Source organism: Amblyomma americanum, chromosome 7, assembly GCF_052857255.1.
Source record: "Amblyomma americanum isolate KBUSLIRL-KWMA chromosome 7, ASM5285725v1, whole genome shotgun sequence".
Classification (NCBI taxonomy): Eukaryota; Metazoa; Arthropoda; class Arachnida; order Ixodida; family Ixodidae; genus Amblyomma; species Amblyomma americanum.
In genome coordinates this window covers 129,353,522-129,378,539 of record NC_135503.1, presented here as the reverse complement: position 1 = coordinate 129,378,539, position 25,018 = coordinate 129,353,522, and the positions used below count along the sequence as shown (strand labels likewise).

Below are 25,018 nucleotides of genomic sequence, written 5' to 3'. Positions count from 1 at the left end.
TTCTTAGCCATTCCCAAGCCGTTCAGCTCTAACTTAGTTCGCTGTCACCCTGGACGGCGCCGCACACACTGATCAGAAGCCACGCCATATTCCTGTTTTTCTCCTCGGCGAGTTTCGAAACTCGCGCTATCGTCTTGGTGCTTTCCATCTCCACGCTGCCGATTATATTTGCTGCATATATCTACAGCAGCAGCGCATCGAGAAGACTTTCAATGGAGCTGCCAGAGCTGATGCCCAACGCTTGCCGGAACTCATTTGAACCAGTTTGAGGTAAAGCCAGGTAGGCAGTAAACTCCCACTCCCACCCCCCTCCTAAGTAGTTAGCAGTTTGCAATGTTTTTCAGCTGCACACAGCCCTGATGAATTGTTGGGGAAAAGCAACACTGGGCTGAGCATTGGCGTCAAGATGGCGCTGAGCGGTAACGCTGGCAGCAAAACACCGGCGCGGGAGCGGCAAAAATGCCCCGTTCCGGGCGATTTTGTCGCATCTATGAACGTGCGCGATGCCGTCGAGAATTCAAACGGCAAGTTTCCCAGCTTCCGCGAGCCTCGCGAGATCGGCAACTTCTCGCTAACGGGGGAGCAGCGCGAGTACGTCGACGGCGCCGTGCAGTTGAAGTACCTGCGGATGCCGAGCCACCGGCACAGACTCATGTGGGACCTGAACCGCGGCTACGAGGTGGCAGTTCGCAGGGACCGCTCGATCAACGAGAGGCTGGACAACCTGCTTCGCTGGATCCTCCGTAACAAGGACAAGTTCGCTCTGAATCCGGCCGCGCAGCCGTCGGGCGACCCTTCGCCCGCCGAATCACAAAGGCAAGGTACCACGGCATACACTTGTGCGCGACCGTTGCACTCGGCTTTGTCAGCACCGTGAACAGCAGCGTGCATCACTGGGACGTCCCTGTGGGCCACCCCGTTGCTTGTGTGGTGTTTTTGAAGTACTTGGTCCCCCTTGCTTGGCGATATCCCATTTTATCTCTGTCGATTTAGCTAGAGTGGGAGGATGTCACCGCCCTGTGAGCTCTACGGCAGAATGCTTGCGCTGATATGAAGAGCTTGTTTCGCTTAGCGCCCGCCCGGACGAGTAGGCTAATTTGGCCTGGCCTGTTAGTACTGATGCGCGAAGCCGTTGGCAAGCAGTAGATCGTGAGACAAGCGCTCCTATGCTGTTGATGACTGCTGCGCCCAGGAAAGGCCATATCAGACAAAGTGACGCTGCGTCGCTGTAAGCTTAAGTAGACTTAAGTCGGTGTAAGCTTAAGGAAAGCCTGGTGCTGCATTGCTCGTGCAGGAGCAATTCCTGGCTTCGGGTCATTTCCTGGCTTGCACTTTGATATCTTACTACACATTTACTCAGTGATGGCCTTGCAGTAAGAATAAAGTGATTTATTAAACTAACTTGTCGAGACAAAAACAGATTAGTATGGTGGCGACAGGTGAATAAGAGGATTGGGGCGGTTCTGTCGCGTTTACTATGCCATGTTTCACCATCTCCCTATACACGAAAGTTTTTTTGAGAACCAACTAACGTAGATGAAAGTTTTCACTAGTAAATTGCCCCATATGGAATTTAATTGCAGTATGGGCCAACCACTGTGGAAATAAGTATGCATGAGAGCATGAGCCCTGAGTTGTTCTTGCCACCACCGTGTGCCGGCTGAGTTCACCTCGCAAAAGTATTATGACCAACTGGCCTAGGTTGTACATTTTCTCGCGTAACATGTGAGGACATTAGGCACTTGCTGTCTTATGCCCATGCCGCTGCTTATATTGTTACTTCTTGTGTTAAAGTACTGGCTTGGATTAGAAGAATTTGTAATGTTGACTGCAGTAGTTCATTAATTTAGTATAAAACTGAACTGTGTTTCGTGATGATGCAGCGGACTATTCAGTAGGAGTAGTTATCCTGGCAGAATATGTGTGAAGGAAGTACATACCTTGAATAGGGCAGTTATGTGTGACCCAAACTCCTGTAATCTCACCTTGCAGTTACGAGGGAGATTAATGCTTCCATTAATGGCATAAAACAAAGTTGAATCATGTTACTGTAAATTAGTTGAGGTGAAGTGAAATGTTTACTGTATTCATAGTTTGATTGTAAGGGATGTCAACTGCAAATAGGCTGCAACAGGTGATTCCTGTAAATTTGCATAAAATCTTGATCAGCCATCAACAGAGAGCACTAGCATGAATATGTTAATTTCATTGCACTAAAGACTATTATTTATTGTAAACTATGGAATTCCTAAAATAATTCTTTGGATATGCTATTTGCAAATGTATTTTTGTACATAAAACAGAGAATAATAGGGCATATGAATGGGCTCTGGGGTAATTACATAAAACGAGTGCACAGCCATTGAAACCAGGGAAAGCAAGAGAATGCTACTGTTTTATTTTTAAAGCCAACTTGACTAGAGAAGGAAATTAATTGAACAGCACAATTGAATTCCTTAGTAAATTTGAGACTAAAACAGTAGTATACAGGCTGATAGCTTCTTTCATGTACATCTTCATCGTAACACTGTAACCAGTGCCCAAAATGTACATAAGCCACTCAATTTCGTATGCGTTACAGTCATGTTTAGACACCACTTGTTGATTTACTTCGCCAAGGTTTTGTTCCCTCTATTTGTCCAAATTTGTACTTTGGAGTGCCACCTTTCTCCCCTCTCTGCTGCGATTGAGCACGAGAAAAATGCAAAAACAGCAGAGCTGCGCTAAATTTTCAACTGACTTAATTGTAATACGATTAAAGCATGCTAGTACAGACCATATGCAAAGGTGGTAACATCTGTCTGTGCTTGAGTGCAACCTGCCAAAAGATGCCATGTTGAAAGATTGCAATGCACTTGCTTCACTGTGAAGTATGTGTGGAGTTGCCTACTGCTATAAGCACATTATTGGCATGAAAAAGAAAGCATTACTTATGTGTCAATAGAAGGACGCTTGGTTCTTGAGTTATGGGGATGCTAGGCACATCAGCAAGTTGCAAAATATGAGTTCGCAAAAACCTTCTGTTTGGGAGTGCTGTCATGAAAACAATTGTCGACAAGCTGCAAGTGATAGGCTGATTTCGTGTGAAGTAGCAGTTTTGTCATTTGACTGTAGTTGTGTTCAAATCCGGCATTGGCACGGAATAAGAGTAATTAGTCCTGTAAATATAAGTCCCGTTCAAGGAGAATGAGTACCTGTTTCATACAAATTTATAAGGTCGTGGAATCAGTTAACTTTTTTTATCCAAGCAAGAGATCAGCATCTTGGTGAGTAATAAAAACTTGTTCCTTCACACATGTGCCCACACTACTTGAGGCAATCCAATGAACAATCATGATTTTCACGGCATAATTGGAGACTGGGTCAGCGCATGTGTATATTGTCAAACTGAATGGCTATAAAGGCATTCAATGCGGTCCATCAAAATGGTCGTTGTGTGTTGTTGAACTGTGTGTTGAAGAGAAAATCCGCACAGCTCGAAGAATCAAGTGTTAATCCTAGGTTTTGGTAGTCGAAAGTTGTAATAGTGGCATTGTGCTGCTAGCTTCTTTTTATTATTGGCATCATGTTTTTTTTTTATTGCTTTATGAGATAGAATACAACACTGGAAGCTAGCAAACACATCATGGAATATGAGCAGAGCATCGGTGCTATGCTCGGCAGTTGTTGCTGCAGCCGACCACTTCACGGTGGATCCTTGCACATCGAGGATATACTCGCAGTAGCCAATAGGTGGTGCCGATTAAAAGTTAAGCTCAATGTATTTAGTGCTTCTCACGATGGCTGGCAGGTGGTTGACATTTGTTGTTGCGAGCAGCACAGTTTCGGGCGCTGCGCGGCGTTTTGTGTGCGATGCCTATTGCGGTCTTGCTTGCTCCTTGCTGATGCTTGCTCTTCATAGCATTCTTTGCAGTTCATTGCACAAATTATAGTACAAGCTGCTCTGCCATGTTTTAGCCAGTTCTGCAAAGGTTGAAAGTGGCTTCTTTGCTGAAGAAGGTTTCTCAAAGTATTCAGTGTTGCACTTCACTGTTATTGTGCTCTTTGATTTTTAGGTAGTGCTCAGAGTTACTGTAAACTAAATTCTCAAGTATTTATGAATGAATCACTCTTGCATAGTCCTAAATTTATTGAAAAATTTGTTCTGGTCTGCTCTGACTCTTTGAAGCAAAGCTATACAGTGACTAGCAGCTGAGAAACAAGTCTGTAGAGGCACCAGTTTTGCACAAATAATTCTCGATGAGGTGAATTCGGCAACTTTCAGTTTCCTGTGTGTCAAAGCCCCCTCATTCGGTACTGTGTGGCAACTTATGCAAAAACCATGTTCATTCCAATACAGTGATGCAGTTTCAAACCGACGGGCTTTGCACTGCCATTCAAGCAATGAATGATAATCTCACAGCTATCATTACGGAATGTGCAGTACAAGTAAGTGGTAGGTTGGTTAGACAGGATACCGAGATACTGGCAAGCTATCTCAGGCGACGAAAGACCATCTAAGACGTCTAAGCCCACAGGCAGAATAGAACTGGCAGAGCTATAAACGTTAATCAATAAGCGCAAGGTAACCAACGTAAGGAAGTTTAATAAGGAGAGAATAGAACATGCTCTAAAGGACGGAGGTAGCCTAAAAGCGGTGAAGAGGAAACTAGGCATAGGTAAAAACCAGATGTATGCGTTAAGAGACAAGAAGGGCAATGTCATTAACAATATGGATAAGATAGCTAGGTAGCCGAAGAGTTCTACACAAATCAATACAGCAGCCAAAGGTAATCAGGACATTAACGAAAGAGGCAGTAGCGCACAGTACTGGGACATCCTGCCAGTAAAGAAACAGGAAGTAAAGAAAGCTTTAGGAGCGATGAAAAAGGGAGAAAGCAGCTGGTGAGGGTCAGGCAACAGTAGATCGCTTGAAGGACGGGTGGGAGATTGCGCTAGAAGATTAATACATCATAATAAAGGAGATGTGAAGGACTTGAAAATTTACTGACTGATCAGCTCACTGTCGGTTGCCTATAAGGTATTTACTAAGATATTTACTATAGAGTCAGGACAACCTTAGACTTCTGTTAAGGAAATGATGAGGCACGGTTTCTTAAATGGTACTTGGCAATAGACCATAATCACACAATCAGTTGGGTATAACCAACCCCTTTAGGTTACGAGAAAGCATTTGACTCAGTCAAAACCTCAGCAGTCATGCAGGCATTGCAGAATCTAGGTGTAGGAGAGCCTCATGTCTATAGCGGATGCACAGCTACCATAGTCCTCCACAAAGTCAGCAGTAAAATTCCAGTAGGAAAGGGGTCAGACAGGGAGACACAATCTCGCCAATGCAATTATTCACTGCTTATTTTCAGGAGGTATTCGGAGTCATGGGTTGGGAACAGTTGGGAATAAGAGTTAATGGAGAATACCCAAGCAATCTGTGATTCGCTGTTGACATTGCCTTGTTAAGTCACTCAGGATATGTACTGTAAACACGGTCAATGAGTTAGACAGGCGGAGGAGTATTGTGGGTCTAAAAATTAATATGCAGAAAACCAAAGTAATGTTTAGCAGTCTCAGAAATGAACAGCGGTTTAGAATTGTTAGAGAGGTTCTGGAAGCGGTAAGGGAGTATGTCAACTTTGGGAAGCTAGTGACCACAGATTCGAATAATGAGAGTGAAATAACTAAAACAATAAGATTGGGGTGGAGCGCATTTGGCAGGTTGTCTCAGGTCATAAATGGCAGTTTGCCAATATCCCTGAAGAGGAAAGTACACAACAGGGGCCGTATTCCAAGTTTGTGTCATAATAAAAAGCGTCATAATCTGCCTCAGTGGCCACACCTGATTGGTGAAAATGCCGGAAGCGGATGTCAGTTCGGCTGTGACTGTGAGCGGCGGCAGAATGTCACTGCGTTGCTGTTGCCGCAGGGAAACATCCAGCGGCGCTTTTGCTCTTTTCCGACAAATGGAACGAGGCCAATGCGAGAGAATAAAAGTTCAGCCACATCGGATTCCCATCGGATTCCACTGTGAAGGGGTAATATGAAAGCTGCTTTATTTGCCCAATGGACTTCAGCAAATAGAAACAATAGTTCAGGTACTCTTTTCTGCACCGTAAAGGCTAGAGATGTACTTAAAGAGAGAGAGAGAGGGTTTATTGACGGGAAAGGCAGTGAGGTTGGCCGGAAAGATATCTGGCCTGCTACTCTGCACTGGGGGACGGGAAGAGGAAAAAAAAGAGGATCACGATGGGGGATGATGTTGATGGGAGGAGGCAGATGAAAATATACATAAAAAATTTAAAAAAACACTGCACACTTTATAACATCACAAACGCGAGGCAAGGTCCATGTCGCTTAAAAAGAGTGGGAGCGCTCGTGTTGCCTGTACAGTTTTCAAGCTATCTGGCCAAGCACCGAGGATCATATCCTCCGAGAGAGGCCTTGTGTCCATAGACTTCAAAGCAGATGCGAGCATGAGTCTTGCACGTGCATATGCTGTCCATGCCACTAAAACATGTTCTATAGTCTCTAGCACGCCACATGTGGTACAGTCCAGGGAGTCCGCTTGTCCTATTAAGTGCAAGTATTTGCGCGTGAAGGTGACATTTAAACGTAATCTATGGATTATGCATGCAATAGGGTGTGGTATTCCCTATAGACCTCCTTCACCCCGCGGCGTCACGAAGATGCGGTGGCGCTGATGTCAGCAGCGACTTCCGCATGGTAGGCAAAACATGTTACGCCTGCCCGTGCCTACCGCAGCTGCCGCAGCAACCGGCAGCTGCATCATGCCTGCGCATTGGAGAAGCAGCATGTATTGACCAGCTGCGTCACTGTTGGATCCGCATAGTAGCATAAAAGGAAATTTAAGGTAGCCCTGATAGGTTTCTCGCAGCTAAATGCCGCATTAGGAACCTGGCTAACAGCGAATGGGCCGCGGTAGTAGATAGTAAAACGTGACGTCTGGGAGCCAGTCGGCACTGCCACTCAATGTACTTAATGGCATGCAAGTTACTGCGTCCATTCACCTTAACATCATTATAGTACACTTATAACTGTGCAAAGAAAAAAAAAACCACATATGTAACGGCACACGTATTGATCACCTTGAGCCTTTCGTCATGCGGGGGCGCTGAAACGATAGATCATTTCATCCTCTACTGCCGGCGGTTAGCACGGCAGAGAATTCAGTTTTTGCAAAATCCTCTCTCTCAATTAGGGCTGCCTTTTACTCTTCCCGTCCTCCTCTCCTTCGGTGCAACCGTCAAAGGGCATGCCATTAGGCAAGTGTGTCAGCTTCTTCACAAGTATATCATTGGAACCGGGAGATTTTTGTGTGTACTTCTCGATGCTTTTACTTTCCTCTCAAAATTATTTTCTTTCTGATTAATTTTTTAAATTGAGTTATTCTACTCACACCGCTTGGTTTCCCCGATTTTCATTCCGATTTCCTCAAGCACTCTCAGAATTCGTGCTTTTCTGTTTCTCTCAGATTCCTCTATATTTATGAGCCGCTTGAGATAAACCTGGATGAGTTTCTTCCTGTTTCGATTAACCCTGGCCAATCCCCCACCGTGGGTATGTGCCATCGTATTTGAGGCAACAACAACCACCTTGAGCCGGTGTGCAGGGGCCGCCGGCGGGTTCACTCGCCCCCAAGGAATGCGTTCTTTTCTTAACTGCATAGCATGTTTTAATGGCGCGTTTTGTGGCATTTAATATTTACTTGACACTGTTTCTTAATATGAACGACGTAATTATTTGATGCGAGTAGAAAGAAGTCTGCTAAGTGGTGTCAATCTTGCGCGGTCACTTTGGCGTGCTTAGAATATCGTACCTTAAGTGTGCTAAAACCCACATACTTTTTCATTGCATCATGCATGTGTCATGTTTCATGAGGTAGTACATGATAGCGAAGCTTATTTGGAAAGAAACAGCCGTAGGCGAGGCGTGCTACTAACAGACATGTGGCGAGATTGATAGGGGATGCGGCAATGAAAAGTGTTTTCGTTATTTATGCATGCGATATGTAACTAAATTTGGTGTAAATATGAAATCGCTACGCTAGTTTCAGTAATGCCTTTTATTTTTAGCTATACCTGTGGCAGTTCTTGGGCAGTTATAATTAACAGCCTCGTCAAGTCACCCCAAGGTTTTAAATAATTGAGTAGAAAGTGCACGAATTTTTTTATGCCAGCATGTTCACAAAACCCTGTTCTGTATGATGATGCGATTAGTTCTTTTTTTAGATGATCTCATGAATGTCTCAGGAATCGTTTGCGACAAATCGAATGATTCTATTTTCATGCGTTATGAAATTACAAAGGTGTGAGTGATGCCAATCGCAGAAAATGTGAAAGGTCAGAAAACGAACCTTAAAGCTTATTCCCTTGTTTATGGCCTCTTTGCTTTCGCTTTGGTCAAAGAAATGCGGCGCTGAAATCAAAGAAAACCTCAAAGAAATTACCTCATAATTTTCGACGGCCACACATCTAAAAAGCGTAATTTATAAATTTCTACTGAATATTTTGCTATAATTTTTCGTCAAGAAACAGAAGATCCCAGGGCTAGGAAAGAAAATACTTTCAGAAATCAAAAATTTTCACTAAATCGATCAGTTCAACAAGGCTGGAGAAGTCGGTCTGGTTGGTGCGTGATTCTGTGGCTAAAAACAGCGCTTAAGCGAGACAGAGGAGACCGGGGACACGACGCTGTCCCCACTTTTTGCACTGTGTGACAAGTGTGTCAACAGGCGGCGAGCGAATGCCTGCTCCGCCGAAACAACGCCAGCACTTCCCTTCACTACTGTCCCGAAGTAAAATCGTTCCGGCAAGTGCAGCGTGTCAAAAAGTTATTTCATTTAATGCTTAGCGTAGAAATCAGCGGCACAAGCGCTTTCTGTTCACTAATAACCATATGTATACAATACACAGTGGCGAACTATTTCTCTGAATACGGTGCACATGACCAACGCGAGCTCGTGTACTTCGAGAAATTACTAAGTTGAAAGCATCAACCATTGCTCTGAGTCGCAGAAACTGAAAGCGTGCCTTCAAACCTTGAAAACCTGCGCTCAACAGCTGTCTGCTAGGCCACTCCCTGGCCTTTTGCCTACTGCGAGACCGCTAGCGACTGCAGCGCCACCTCGTTTGTTTGCAAACACGCAGGAGGTGTATACATAAAGAAGAAAATATTGTATGCAATACCCCTTGGTTTTAAGTGACAGAAGGCGGCCGCTAAAGCCGTTGATCGCCGATCACAAATAAGAGGTAGCTATCTTGTTCGCAGAACACGGCGTTTTGCATTTATCTTGAGGATAAAAGGGAACGGAAAGGAAAATTTGTAGCATGCACTCACTCGCTGCACATTGCGCACTGTGTGCAGTGCTGAACCAAGACGCCGTGACGAATTGCCGTCTGCAACATCGCTGAGCGTAAGTTGGCGCTGTTATCAGACGGTTGTGCAGACGGTAATTTATGTTTTTCATTCCTTTCATACATACACTGCAAGAGCCGCGAGATGCCACTGATAGGTTTTTAATCTTTCGGCCACTGATAAATTAAAAGGATGAGCTTAAACAATCTTCTTGCTGTGGCTCTGTTTCTCTTCACAGATGCATTGGGAGACTTTGCAAACGAAGTTTTCATAAGTTTGCCATGGTATGAAGCCTAGGCATGACCACACTAACACCTGAAAACTAACTTGCAAGCTTACCCGCTAGCTCAATACAGAGCCACACCACCGCGGCTAGTGAGAACCGTAAGGGACGCCGAAAAACCACCTGTGGCATGTCAAATGCGTCGGTGTAGCAGCACGTCTCTGGCGACTTACCATTCTTGCGGGTCATTATGCTTTATGTTACATCATTTAACATACGCAGACAAGATAACTCCAGTGATAGTGGCGCCATCCGGTTTGAATGAAGAGAACAATGACTGCAACAAACCGGTGCTTGTTAGGCCTAGAAGCTACTGAATAGTCCGAAACAAAAAACAGGTTGATTTTTCCATCCATTGAATTTGTTATAGGCTAGATAAGATGAGGCGAAAGTCCCGTACCATGTTTATAGCCAGTTCACGGGCCGAAAAATGCAGTAACACCGAGTTAACTTCGAAGCGAGAGGCTCTGCTTCAAAGCACGCTGCCATATTGGCTGTCCTTGAGCATCGGCTGCTAGAGGAGCGTACGCTTTGTGTCTGACGTCATCGTCCGATTCCTTCAACCCTTATTGCTGCATCCGAACCACCACATCCGGTTCCGACGTTTAGACCAATCAGGTGTAGCCACTGCGGCAGATTATGACGCTTTTTATTGTGACACAAACTCAGAATACGGACCCAGCTGTATCTTACTGGTACTCACCTATGGGGCTGAAACGTGGAGGCTAACGAAAAGAGTTAAGGACAACACAGCAAGCTATGGAAAGATAAATGATAGTTGTAACGTTAAGAGGCCGGAAGCGGGCAGAGTGGGTGAGGAAACAAATGCGGCTTAATGACATCCTAGTCGAAATCAAGAAGAAGAAATGGCTTGGGCAGGGCATGCAATGCGAATGCAATGTGATGGTCCTTAAGAGTAACTGAGTGGATTCCCAGAGAAGGCAGCGTAGCAGGAGCGGTAGAAGGTTAGGTGGGCAAATGAGATTAAGAAGTTTGCAAGGTTAGGGTGGCTATTGCTGGCACAGGACAGGGTTAATTGGAGAGATATGGGACAGGCCTTTGTCTAGCAGTGGGCGCGGTCAGGCTGATGATGATGGACATTGATGTTACTGCGATGGCTGAATTTGCCCAGAAGGGTCACCTTAAAAAAACTCCAAGCACTGCCAGATCATATGAAGGTTGAAGCAGTTATACTATTATATTTTCATGCACGTGCTGGCAAATAATTGTAGGGAATGCCTGCACATGATCATGAGGATGTTCCAAGTACTCCTCAGTCTGATAGAAAGGATTCAAGTTTCGACAGCCAATTCGTGTGGAACACATGGCAGAATTTACAGATACGTTTTTGTAGCGACAGCTACATTACGGTAGCATTTCAAGCCTTCAGCGTGGCGGCGCGCAACCCTGTGGCGGTACACCACCCTGTGGCAGCACACAACCGTGTGGCGGCGCCGCCACGCTCTCACCTGGTTGGTCACATGGTGCGGAGTAGCTGCCGGCAGCGCGGCGCCGTGGCTGATCACGTGGTTCGTCACGTGGTTGGCCACGTGACCAAATTCCACTCGGCCAGCTGTAGCTATCGCATCACTCCAGGTTTAACCAGAGCTAAACCACCGCCAATTTTTTTTAGTGACACGTCTGTGGTGCATTCAGAGGCGACAGCGGCCTGCTCAGTCCAATATCTGTGAAGTAGAAGACTTCTGTGCTTTTTATGTGTCAACAATGTAATCTGTACTTGGAAAGCTGAAAAAAAGAGAAGCAAGCAATAAGGAAATTTGAAAAAAGAAGGCATTGTACTTAAAGTTCAAGAGTCTTGCACAAAATGAAGCCAAAGCTGCAGGAAATGAGTATTCAAGTCTTTGCAAGACTCTGCAGATAGTCTCCCTAAAATGCTGAGATTAAAAAAAAACATCCTTGTTCAACAGCCTGGGATGTAAAAAGAGTGCTCATAAAGTGTGAGATTACAGGCAAACTCAAAGATTCCAAGCCTTAAAGATTCCTTGCCCTCCTTGATCATCACGTGATTGTATACTTGAAATCCTGGAATTCTTTAATTTTAGATGAAGGATTCTGCATGAATGCTGCTCGCAGTGTGGTGTTTATGGATCTCTTGAGGTGCTGTGTGTGGGTTCTGCAGAACATACCACTTACTCTGACATTTAGTGCCTGTAAGTGGTGCTAGATGGTTTGTTGAACCTGTACACACCGGCCTGCCTTCTTGCTGACCCCAGGGGCCTCAGAGTTGCAGTTTGAAAACAGCTGTTGCATTATACAGTGTGCAACTTTAATTTTGTTTGCTGTATTCTGGAGAATAGGCATGAAGGTTTTGCTCGAATCGAGCGAAGAGATGCTCAGTGTTGTGCTGGCTGACAGGATGAGACAGGACCGGATGCAGAGAATGGTGGGACCTTGATGTGCCCATTGATTTCCATGAAAACATCAGGTGCTCGTTGAAAGTCCTTTTGCTGTACCTGCCGCATGAATTGGGCCCTGTCTTTGCTGTTGTGAAAGGCAGAAAACTGTGACAAGACGAAACGTGCAGCCTGCACACGGACTTCGTCTGCTACCGGGGCCAGCTGACACGGCTGGCGTGCACGGCGTACGAAGCACGGGAAGACTGGCTGCTGGCCGCCTGCCGCTTCCGGGGCAGCATCTACCTGTGTGCTTTCGAGACGGAGGCCGAGCGACGGCGGCGCGAAGAGGACGCCGCGGACCCCCGGCGCGACCGCATGTCATTCTGGGGCTACAAGTTCGAGCAGTACATGGTTAGTGGTGAGTGTGACATGCTCTCGCCTGTGTCTTTGCATGGTCCCTGCACCGTAATGCTGTTGCTGCAGCGGTGGATCTTGTTCAACTGCTGAGTACTATGTGCTACTGAGCTAGTGCGATGGATGGTTCCCCGTGTGTATGGTGCAGAGGAGCCTGGTGGCGCGCCAGACGTGGACGCCGTGGTGAACGAGTGCGAGGAGTACTGCGTGGTGGTGCGGAGCCGGCTGGAGTCTCACTCGCTCGTCTTTGGTGCCGAGGTGGATGGCGTCGACCCGAACGTGCACCACAGGCACGGTCGGGAGTCCCACCAGGCGGGCTCCACAGCCGGATATGTCGAGCTCAAGACCTCCCGGGACTGCCTCTCTGAGCAGCAGTACCGCAACTTCTGCAAGTGCGTTCATGCGGGCTGTTTGTCTTCCCATAGTTTTCTTCCGTGGCAATGAGAAGTTAGGTTACATGTCGCAGAATGGGTGAATCCTTGAATGAGTGAAACCTCGGTAATTCGACTCCGTTAAATGAGAAATCTGGATAGTTTGGTTAGCCGACGTGGCCCTGGCTAACGCCCATGCGAGTCTATGCCATTCTCTTTACTTCGGATGGGCACTTGAAGGTCACAAGGTATGACCTTTTCCTCGAACAACCGTCAAAACATCCGCCCTCGGACCTGAATTGCATTTACATTGTACCATGCGCACCTCTTACATGTGTGTAGCGGCATTGAGGTGACTGTAGGCCGAGTAGTAGTCCAGCTGCGTAGTTTTTATTATGGATTGTTGCTGCGGCACATCACAGCCAGCAGAGTGTAGCTACACGACGTTTCGAAAGCAGATTTACTTCTCACTATTTTCATTGTTTAGGCACCCGTTCCTAGGTTGAGCGTCGGCGCCAGCCTCGGCGTTCTAACTGGCAGAGTGAATGAGGAGCACAGCTGTGGATGAAAGTATGGCAATAGCGAAGAGAGTGCGAAGAAGAAAGTGAAGGAGGAGGGTGTGGCAAAAGCGCGAGGAGAAAGGCGGAAGAGGAAGGGATGGCGGGAGTAGGCGTGACTGCAGAGATGGGCATCCTCACAAGGGCGAGCCCTCATGAGGGCGTCCTCACCCTTACCTCATGAGGATTTCACTTGGTGAGCTGAGGGTGAGGGAGGATGGGTGCATGAAAATTCGTGAGGACAAGGGTGAGGAAGGAATGACATGATGAGGTGAGAGTGAGGGAGGGCAAGTTGCACTGTCTGAGGGTGAGGATTGTGGCTCGATCGAACCGTGCTCCGGGCTATCGTATTTCGTCTATGCAGCTCGTTATGAATTCGTGTTTTAAAGTGCCAGTTCTTAGGGTGAAGGTTCCCGGGGAAGACGCAGTTTTCGCAGTCTAGAGGTACACAAGGCGAACACGAAAGGCGGGGAGCCGCACGCCTTCTCCGTCGCCACGTTGTACTACACCGCTGACAATGCTATGCTCAAAAAAGCGTTCTTCTAATTCAAAAAGCCTTTTTTTAAATATTGCATAAAGTCTTGGGTGAAGTATTCTCTATAGTGCGCTAACACAGGGGCACTGGCCGGGCTGTGCTGTCGGCCACCAGTCCAACGGGAACCATGCTACCACAGGCAACATTTTCATTATCAGCCCCGAGTCTGTCAGAAGATCAGTGGAGGGTAAAACATGTAGAAATTATGCTTAGTAAGGCTGTTTAATTCCCAAGTTCTAAGCCTTATTTCCCGGAACGAAGTCCGATTTCAGCTCAGTGAGGTTTCAAAGAAGCGGCAGCAGCACAAAAAATGCTTCTACGAAATTCCACTGTGAAATGAAAGCCTGTTGGCGGCATTGGTTTAGAATTTTTTCATTGACACTGCGAGTGGTTCCGTACAGACGTATCATCTTCATATTTTCAGTTTTCGCAGGAATTGCAGTATAGGAAAGCGGTGCTGCAATGCGGTGGCCAAAGTCAAGCACTGTAGTCTTACCATGGAAATAAAGCAGCACCTTAACCACCTTGGTCTGAATCATCGCTCGCTCCACCTTGCATTGTACGAGGTGCTAAAAAACAAAGTTGTACTGCTCTTCAAATAGCACAAACATCTCTTGGTTTATTTCAGTCCCTGGTGATACGTGTGACCACATAATCGTGCGCCTGTTTTTATGAACCATATTTCTTGCAGGCATAGTAGGGAATTGACACTCAGCATTTTGGTAACGCGTAGACGTGCAAGTAAATAATCACAGGCGGTTTAGCTTGCGGTTAATCCCGAATTATCGTGCGCTAGCACTATTGGCCCTGGTTTTGCATGGTTTATCTTCACTTTCTATGGTTTTGCTTGACTTAGACTGGCTTGCTTTGGTTGATATATCATATGATGTAAGTTTGCGTGATACTGCATCATTTTAGACTCGTACTGCGGTAGAATTGGTCATTCTCTACACCTACAGATCCCTAAGAGTCCTGATTCCGCTCCTCAAGCAGAGGTGCAGCGGTTAAGCTACGCACCACTGCATTGGGACGGCAGGTGCTGCCATCGGTGGGGCTTGTGAGACCCATGTCTTTCTTGAGGCATCTCTCGTGACTAATCATTAATTGAACTGCCACGATGGGCAGTTTGTGATGACGTCACGACGTCACGTGACCAAGGTGGAAAACGTGCTAGAAGCAGGCTTCGGACAGACAGACAATCGCTTTTCGGCGGAGTGGAGCGCTAAAGTACTAAAATTGCAACCCCAGGAATCGTTTGCAGCAGACTCGGGGAGTTAGTGTTTCCCATTATTCAGCCCAAATGCTGCATTTAGTGATCCGTTTAATTGTCAAGTGGCCTGAATAATATTTTGTTTTAAGTGACAGTATAAGAGCCTCACTGCAGCGGAAAGCTGGCATCGCACTGGGGGAAGACACTTAAGAAAAAAAAAACTTCATAGCTGGGCAAGCAGGATCCGAACGTGTGGCGGCGCTAAAAAATCAGTTCCGCTGGTTGGTGCTTCAGACCACTTCGTCATCACCACAGCTTTTTTTAAGCATGGTATTTATTACATTGAAACTATAATATATATATGAACTAAATTATTTAGAGAGCTTTTAAGAAATGCCACGAAACACATCGCAAAAAGACAAGAGCAACAGAGTACTAGACACGAGGTAAGGCTGAGCACGTCACCAAGAGGGAGTGCCACTCCGGTTTAAATTCGTTCGGTTCATACATTTTCCTCAGATGAACAATCATTTAAGAGAAATCTTACCATCCTGCCTGTACGAAGTGCCAAACTCTCGAGCTGTGCTTGCGGTGTCGTCGTCTTCGTCACGTACCCGCTTTCACGCCTGTTAAACTGCCAGTCTCTTACGCTGTAGTTCAAAAGCCTAGTCTTCATCATCTTCCATCCGTGCACGTGGAAGCGTCATCAGACATTTAGCACTTACTGTAATTGTCGTGGTAAACACTACTGCATCGTTTTCTAGATATTCTTCGTGTACTTATGTTTTTGTACATAGACACAACAACGCGCTGACTCATTTCAGCAGTGCATTAGATAACAATGAAATTTTAATAAGTGCAGGGCCCATGTATGCATTGCATGCCAGAAGTAAAGCCAGAGTGATATTTTGGGGCTCCACTCGTAACTGTCTCGATTTCGTCTGGCGGATTAGCTCAAACAACTCACACACACGTACACGCACACACACAACAATATAAGCATCTAGCACTTCTCCAATAGTGCCTTGAGAGCTTGTCTTATATGTCCAGTACTCAGTAATATAGCCGACTACAGAAAACAACTGGAATTTTAAAACGACTGTTATTGAGGGTGAGGGTGGGAGGGCCGACGATGTGAGGGCGGGGGAGGGCGGGATGACTTCAAAATGAGGGTGAGGGAGGGCCATCGATTCAAAAGTGAGGGAGGAAAAGCAAAAATGAGGGCATTTGCCTATCTTTGGGCGAGAGAGCTGGCTGTTGCAAAGGCGCGTCGCCACTATTCGGCACTGTGTGTTTCATATGTGATTGCAATGGTTGAAATGCCGCTGCAGTTGCGTTCAGATTTCGCATTGCTGAGTATCGTAATCGTCAGCCAATTATTTCGAAGGCGTCTTGCGCTCTGGTGCCAGTGCAAATTTTTCTCGCCTCCGACCACGTAATTATTCGGTTCACTGAGTGCGCCAAAACTGCGCACTGCTGTTTGTGCAACGCCATATGCGAAGAGGAGCACTTGTACTTCCGACATGTAGTGCGTACACATTAAAGGGTCCATGAAATGGTTTTGAAGGTGATTCTAGAGGGCGTCCATTATGTCGAGTGAAGGTTATTGAGCGTTCACGCAGCATGCAAATTTTCGAAAGCAAGCCAATAATTTGCAATTCATTTCTTATAATTTTCTTTCCCGCTTCTTGCGGCCACGTCTGGTGTCGGGCTCTTGCGTGAATCCTGCCATACACTGTCATATACGTCACGTGACGTATGTTGCGAGGGGCTGTCATTGGCCCTCCATGCAACAAATTGCGAGCAAAGCCGCAACAACTTTTCATAGTAGACTAAGTAGGGAAAACGCCGTTACAGGGTCACGGCCGGTTTGTACGCGGTGACTCGGTCGCTCCCCTCGGTTACAGTTGTGGCGGTGGGCGCAAGGGCACCAGCCGGTGTAAACAACCGAGCTGGGTAACATGTTCTTTGGCAGAGCATAATCACGGCCTGTAATCTTTCCTCTTTTCTGGCTCGCTTTGATGTATGAGTTGAGAGGGAAAAGGCAGAGGGTCATTTTTAATAGCAGGGTCTCTTTCTAGCTGCACAAATATGATCTTATGTCTTTCATTATCTATCAACCTTCTGTTTTCCTTACCCTCGGTTTAAACTGTTTCAGAGCCCGTTAAAGCATTTGATGGAGCTGTGAAAAATTGCCGTTTCCATGCAGTTTTTATCTCAAAAGTCGATCACCATTGCCCAGTTTTTCACGAAACAAATCTACTCACACAAACGGTTTTTGGCAGCTTCTTTAGTGTCGTTGATAATTCGACCTTGGGATAATTTAGATGTTTTCTGCAGTCCCTGCAATTTCGAATTAACGAGCTTTTACTATAGTAGTTCATTTACATTTTATAATCAGAACAGGAGTGCGTGTAGCACTAGCATGCAACTGCAGTCCGTTGTATCGCTTCTTCCCTTTGCAGGTTCAAGCTGCTCAAATGGTGGGCGCAGTCATTTCTGGTGGGCATCCCACGGGTGCTGTGCGGCTTCCGTGATGACAATGGCCTCGTGGGTACACTCGAGGAGTTTGATGTCCGTGAGATGACACATAGGGCAAAGGTTGGTGTGCCACTCTGTATTGCTTTTCAGTGACAGTGGCTGGAACCGGCCTTGATTGTAAGGGAACAGGGGTGGGACATAGACAAGACAAGTGCTGACTTCATTCGTGCTTGCCTGTCTATGTCCTGTCGCTGTTGCACTGTTCCCTTACAATGAATGCATACCATCTCGCCCAAATTTCAGCTTTACTCAAGGTGTAGAAACCTGCCTGTGGGCTCCAGTGCTTTCAGCAATAGTGCCGTCATTTCTCCCTTCAGTTCTTTTCTTCACAAACCTATGAAATGGCATTAGGAAAAAAAGTCTGACTTTCACTCTCTGCTAAGATAAAAAAAGTGATGAAAGCCGTACTTCTCGGCTACCAGTGTGCAACTCACTCTACAGCCCACAGTTCCAGCTGGCTTAGCGTGTGTATCTGAATAACATGTGTACAGTAGAGGCAGGCACTCTTCAAATGTGCAAACCATGATGTTATCCTGCCCAGTTTGTCGGGCTGGTACACACTCCCACAGCTCATGCCATAATTGCATGTTGGCACTCAGCTCTGCCAAGAGCAACTAGACTGATGTAGTGAGTGCAAGGCTGTTAAAATTGAAGCAGTGAACAGCATTCAGAAATATCGCCGCAAATTCACATGAAATAGAAAATTTCAGATTTTTTGATTGTTAGAGAAAATGTTACAATTTAAGCAGTAAAAAGTGTATTGAAAAATTTAGTGCTGTTTGCAAACTACTACTGCAAATTTGAAATATTTGCCCATCACTGCTACAAAGTGTGGCTGACAGTTAGTGCTTGCGTTACCCATTCATTTCTTGTACCTTTGCATGCTTTTGTTATCTCCCATGATATAGATTCTCTCATACTATAAGTTGGCCCAGTCAGCCCCATTACTGGAAACATAACGTGGAGCAGCTGTTTAAATTTGCTGGTACTGTTACTAGTTAAAAACTCGGAACATTTTAAAGGTGTGATGCAATAGTGTTAATGGGTCAGTGCCCATATAGTATCCAGAATTGGTCATTCTCTCCTGGTGCCGTGGTGCAGCGGTTAAGGCAATGCGCCACTGCCGTGCGATTGCAGCTGCTGCCACTGGTAGGGCTTGTGTGACCCAGGTTGCTCTTCCCGAGTAACCTCTCACATTCAGTTGTTAATTTAACTGCCACCTGCCATGGTGGGCAGGTTGTGATGACGTCGCTGGTCATGGGATCTAGATGGCAGGTGGGCCCACCTGCTTTTTCACTCACAATGCTGATGCTATTGCCAAATTTTTTGCAGAACGGGAGCCTTAAGGGGGGAGACAGCTCTTGGAGGATAAAAAATCGCGAAAAAATCGATTTTTCAAAAATGTAATTTTTGAAATCTGCAGCTGTTTCTCTACCAGCCTGTGAATTTTCTAATCTCCAGAGCCAATATTTGAGCTGTAAAATGAGGATAAAACTTCGATCCTTTTCCTCCGCCTCCTCGCCTAGTTGTTCTCCTCTTTCACAGCCGTTCCGCTCTTCGCTCCGTTCCTTTCTTTTCTATAACCTCCCGCCTCGCCTTTGAGCTTACAGCGGTATCTTCGCGTGCGCGGGGCATCCATTGTGCCGTGCAGCGGCTGGGGCATAGAAAGCCTGGTCCAGCGTCTTGTGCGCGCTTATTTTGGAGCATTTCTGCAGCCGCTGCAGAGAAAGCGATTCGGGGACGTATTTTCGCCTTTGGAACGCGTTCGAATCGTGGTGCAGCGTCTTGTGTGCGCTTGTTTTGGAGCGAAAACGCGGCTCTGCGCCCATTTATGCAGCCACAGAGCCCTGTTCATTAACCGCCGCAGAGAAAGCGATTCGGGGACGTATTTTCGCCTTCGGAACACGCCGCCGCAGAGAAAGCGATTCGGAGACGTATTTTCGCCTTCGGAACGCTTTCGAATCGTGGTCCAACGCGCAATAACGCGAGACAAACTACCCGTAGTCAAGTATTAGGGCCAAGCATACACCACGCGACAGAAAAAAAACATAGGTCGCGTAGAGAAAGCTATTGCGGACGTACTTACGCCCGCGAAATCTCGCCGTGAACACTTACGCTCACCGACTGCAGTCAAAGAGCGAGGCAAATCCACTTTGTGCACAAATGTGGGCGTAAACCAACAAACGCTAAAACATAGGGCACGTAATTCAGTTGACATTCCGACTGCGTTTCACTCATGCATATACATATGTCTTTTCAGAAGGCCAATTAAGCGTTCTTTCACTGCAAAGTCATAAGAGTTGGCTTCTCCTAGAAGCCGCTTGGCGTGAAGGGTAGCTTCCAGGGTTTGCGTCGCTAAAGCTGTTTCTAGTCTTTGTTTTCATCAGGTTGATCAGAGAGAAAACTTTGTTGCACTGCAGTGCAGCGAACAGGGAAGCTTGTAGAGGCAAAGCCTTATTTCAGGGCGCCCGTCTGCCTCATTGAGTCTTTAGAGCTCTTCTCTGCAGCGCTTCCCTCATCATCTCTGTACAGTCCGTGCATTTGATTCACCATGTAAATAGAATAAATATATTGTTGTCCCCCAATGTCTTCCTGAGTCCCGTCATCCTCGTACCTCCACCCTGCCCGACCCCGCTACTCGATCCCATCAATGCTTTCCGGATGGCGCATTGGTAGACTCTCAAAATCAAGGTGGTCAAGAAAGGGTGAATAAGGAGCCTATTCACACCGAAAAATAAAAATGACCCATACAGAAAGTAAAATTTCCCTACATTACAACAATAATCTATTTTTCCCCTAAACGTTTAAATTCTCTAGATATAGGAGAAAATCCCTAGGGTTGGCAGGCCTGCGCCGAAGGCTCGGAAGAGCTGGCGCAGTGTAAACGGAAAGAGGAGTGGGTGGGGGGAGAGGAGGAGGGGCCGGAGCAGCGAGGAGGGTTATGGAACGCCAACGAGGACTCGCGTGCCGTCGGCTCGCGCGCGCCTCGGTACTGCAGTAAACAAGGCAGCTGAGGCGTGCTTTTTGAGAGCTGTAGAGAAGTTGGCGTTACGACCACTGAGAGTGAACAAAATTGAAAATTAACTTGGAGAGGTTTTTTACGGCACCACGGGTGTTCTTGCCCAACAAAAATCCGCCCGTCGCCGTCTGTGTCTGTGTGTGCATGACTGTGTTCGAAAAGTGTGGAAATGACGGGGCGCTTACATCGCACCACAGTGCAAGTTTATCGCCAAACAGAGCGGCTACCAGTGATTAGTTGACCACAACAACGCGTTTTCCGGAAAGGCGATGCTGCAGTGATCACCCTTGAGATTACTCAGACGCGAACGTCACATGATTCATTTCACTTCTTTTTTTTAATCGAGAAACATCATTATGCTTCTCAGGAGACTTTCTACACACCCTGCTCACATGCCCCACCTTCCCTCATCCCCCCTCACTGACCGTGGCGGAGTCTTACAAGGGAGAGACTTATGACCGAGACTCCTCCTCAATACCAGCGCCGGTCTTCCTGGAACGAGTGCTGCTGTCACAGCACACCACTCTCCCTCCCCCTTGCCCCGATGGCGTAGCACCCGTAGCTGCCTGCCGGTCGACTCAAACTCACGGGAGCGCGCAGAGCACGTGACTCACGTTGACCCGCGGTAGCTTTGTTTGGTGCCACGAACAAATTTTCCATTTCGTGGGAAAATCAAGCCACCGAGGGAAAAGAGGAATTTTGTTTAATTACCCATTGAAAACGCGGAATCTTGGTGTCGCTAAGCACCGGTGTCCTAATTGTGCTTTCTCGGGAAAATGTGCAGAGATGAAGGAAAAATGCTGCTATCATGACGGCCTGACTAGTGTCGCGAGAAGAAATTTGGCTTGATGTTTCCCTTTAATTTGTTGCCTAGCCTTGGATACAGAGCCTTGGCCCATTCAGGTTCATTCAGGCTTCGAGTGCTGCGTCCTTGCATTTCTCCCAGCTATATTGACAGTGGCCCTTCTATTAATTGCTTCCAACCGCTCCCAGCTATTTAGGCATGCAATCATGTTGTTGTAAAGGAATTCGCGAAAATTTCTACGGTCTATACAGGAGAGGCTAGAAAGCAAATGGAAGCCTCAATGCAAAAACTAATAAAAACGAATTGGTGATTGACGGTGATGTGATCAAGAACAATCCAGTGCTGATGTTCATTATTAACAGGCTTTGTATTTATTTTATTTCTCTGATTCTTATATTTATTACCTTGGTTAGTCTAAAATTAGTATATATTAGAAAAATATATTTGTGGGGAAAAACGGGAAATTTTTAGCCGACAACTGGGAAAAACCAACTGGCCAATGCAGCAACACTGGTATCGGGCATGTTGTAGTATGGGGTATGGAGCAGTCCGAGTTTCCGAGCGCAATTTCGAGCTTTCCGCGAGTTTGCGAGCTCGGGCGCAATTTGATGCAGAGATGGACGCGAGGGAGCACTGGTAGTTTGCAGTGTCTCGCAGTATGGCGTGCAGAATCGCGTTTTTGCTCGAATTGCGCGCAATACGCGAGTTTCATACACCGCTACACACGAGGGAGCACAAATAGTTTGCAGTTACTTGCGCTACGGCGCGCAGAAACGCTTTTTTACTCGAAATAACCGCATAGACTACGATTCGACCTTGTCTATGCAGCGGCGCCGCTTTCTCGGGCCAGGTCAGCAATATGGCGGCCCCGCGCACGCGAACGAACTCGGCTGACACCTAATGTCAAGGCGGCCGGTCGCGCGGAAGGTCTTTCCCGCGCTTTTTTCCCCCTCAGCACCCCCGCGCACCCGAGTCCCGCCTGTTTGGCGCCGCTGCTGGGGCGAATGAAGAGGGGGAGCGGCCGGTGAGGCGAGGAGGGTTATGCAACGCCTGCTAGGCTGCGTGCATCTCACCGCTGCTGTAGACGCGTGCGGACGATATCGGGACGGAATGAAACGGGGGCGCGTGGCGTGCGGTTAATTTTGGTAAAGCGCACGCCGTCTAGAAGTGTCCGCGATAAGGTGCTGTGCTTGTGGATACGATGATAAAGCTTACACTGCCTAATGAGCTCGGTTATGAATGCGCCAAACGATGTCTGCTTCGGCGGTATGCCGAAAACTGAGGTCGACCGTACTTCTGTACATGCGTGAATAAAAAAAACAGAAAGGTAAACGTTGAGTTACACGTTCCGGAGTGATGCAGAGATTATGATGAATACTATAGTGGACGGCTCATTTCAGTTTAGTCCACTTGCCGTTCTTTAACGCCGCACAGCAAAGGGGCATTTTTATTTGGAAAATTGCTTTTCGAGGAGAGTAAATGGTGCGGTAATTGTAATAATTGTAATTTTCTCTCGCAGCTGTTCCGCTGTTCGCTCCATTTTTTTGTATCCACTTTTTTATCCTTCCGAATAACCTCCCTTTTGGTCTTTGGTTCCTTGTTCCTTCTCGGAAATTCGCTTATTATGCCGAAACACCGCAACACGAGGCGAACGCGCCAGCATAGCGGTGTTTTAGCGGCGAAAAAATGCAAGACTATAATGAACGTATAGAGATGTGGTAGCCGATTCGTTTTCCTTTTTTTTAATGAAGATTTATAATAGAACTGATTATATGCTCGCGCCATGCTGCTGAGTCGCTGTTTCAAACCTTCTAAATATGACGTTTAATGGGGCACACTGTTGTTCGCTTCTGTTTTTAGTGTGCGATTTTTGTTTGTATGTTTCTAATCATCCTCTTTTTTTTTCTTTTCTCGTATGGGATCGGTTAAGTTGGCAGCCTGCCTTGCAGATGACCAGGCACTACGCGTTATCTTTCGTGCAACTATTTTGCAGAGACCCGTCGTTGAATATAAACGGCTTAGCAGAATGCACGGGCGGTGCTCGCAGGTAAAAACGTCGAGGATGCTGGCATACCATTGATTAGTTCAGTCTTGAAGGAAGACAAGTGATTGACTTAAAACAATTTTCTCAGACTGGTTGACGAAATGGTACACAAAATTCTGTTCAGGCGTATGGGGGGGGGGGGGGGGGGGGGGTGCTCGGGAAAAGATATTCTGCTGCGGGGAAATTTGAGCCATGGTGCTCTTGACAGAGAGAGCGGTTCACGCTGTCCCCTTTAGGCCAGTTGTTTTGACCAATAGTTGACACAGTGTTCGAAGACGTGATCTAGCCCTTTCTTTCAAAATGGCGCGGGATCACCGAGTAGTCGGAGAATTCCTAGGATTTCCAAACCTGGAGGGAAGTAGCTGAAACGAGGGAGGGTCTTGACCTCCCAGGAACATCAACATCATCATCCCTAACTATTAGCTGCAGGTATTCCTATTTTCCCGCACAATAATTGTCTTGTTGCTGGGTAATGTACAATATTTAATCAATTATCTGGCAACTTTTAATTTGGTAGCGGTATATCACAATTCCTCGCGCTCATAAGGATACACTGTTAGCATCATCATCATCATCGCCATCATCTCGAGAGTCAAAGGCGTGTGTCGTTGCATGATCTTTGCGGTAAGTCATACATGAGAACTGGCGCGTTTACCTGCTGGACAATCCTAATGTCATTAATGCGGACCGGGTTGTGGGCACTCTTTGCAATGCGTCATGCGCGCATGTGTAGTAATGTGGGATCCATATGGATCTTGAAATGGGGGTGGAAGGGGGTAGATGGGGGCCTGGTACGACGAGAAATTGCATCGTTGTCACGTGAGTAGGTGTGATGTCATATTACAGCATCGTCACGTGACTAGGTCTGATGGCACATTACATCGCTGTCACTTGACCTGGTATGACGTCACACTCATATGATGTCATCACTAAGTATAGTAATTAATCTTAGTTTTGCCTAATTATATTCATTACCATTAATTAAGCGACGTCATGATCTTCGTCGCTTGACTCGTCGGTTCGTGACGTCACATGGCGCCGTTTTTTGCGTGCCTCTGTTCGTGTACTGCAGTCGCAGCTTGTAAAGTGTTTTCGAAGGCAACATACAGAGGATTGAAAAGAGCATTCTCGCTATGCCGGAGAGAGCTAGAAAATCGAAATATACTGATATGCGTCTGCATAACCGTCGCATTGGAAAGTACATCGGCGACCAGTTTCTTTACATTCGGTAACTATTCTCAAGCCTAAAAAGAGTATAGTGAATACCTCCCCCCTCCTCTCAATTTCTGGTAGATAGTGTAGAAGGGCTGTGTTCGTCAATTGCCGGTTCGTGCGTGAATGAGTGAGAAGCTTCCAATACGAGCAAGTATACACGAAGCAGGTTGCCAAATACTGACACATATAAAGTACTCACCGACGTACTGGTGGTGAGTAAGCCTTCCCACGCATTTACATCGTTTTCGGCTACTACTAGTCGGCCCTGCTATTCACTTGAGGTCTTTGCTCTCCGTCC

The 25,018-nt window shown here is 46.6% G+C and overlaps 1 protein-coding gene across 1 annotated transcript in view; it reads left to right on the top strand.

Annotated features, from left to right (window-relative positions):
- Nucleotides 1-345: 345 nt before the first annotated feature.
- The window catches only part of LOC144099571 (decapping and exoribonuclease protein-like), a 52,702-nt gene continuing 28,029 nt past the window's right edge, over nt 346-25,018 (top strand). Inside the window, exons 1-4 of the mRNA XM_077632990.1 lie at nt 346-816; nt 12,198-12,427; nt 12,572-12,815; nt 17,562-17,697. Of these exons, the coding sequence (XP_077489116.1) occupies nt 407-816; nt 12,198-12,427; nt 12,572-12,815; nt 17,562-17,697 (1,020 nt within the window). The 5' untranslated portion in view covers nt 346-406. The remainder of the gene's footprint in view (nt 817-12,197; nt 12,428-12,571; nt 12,816-17,561; nt 17,698-25,018) is intronic.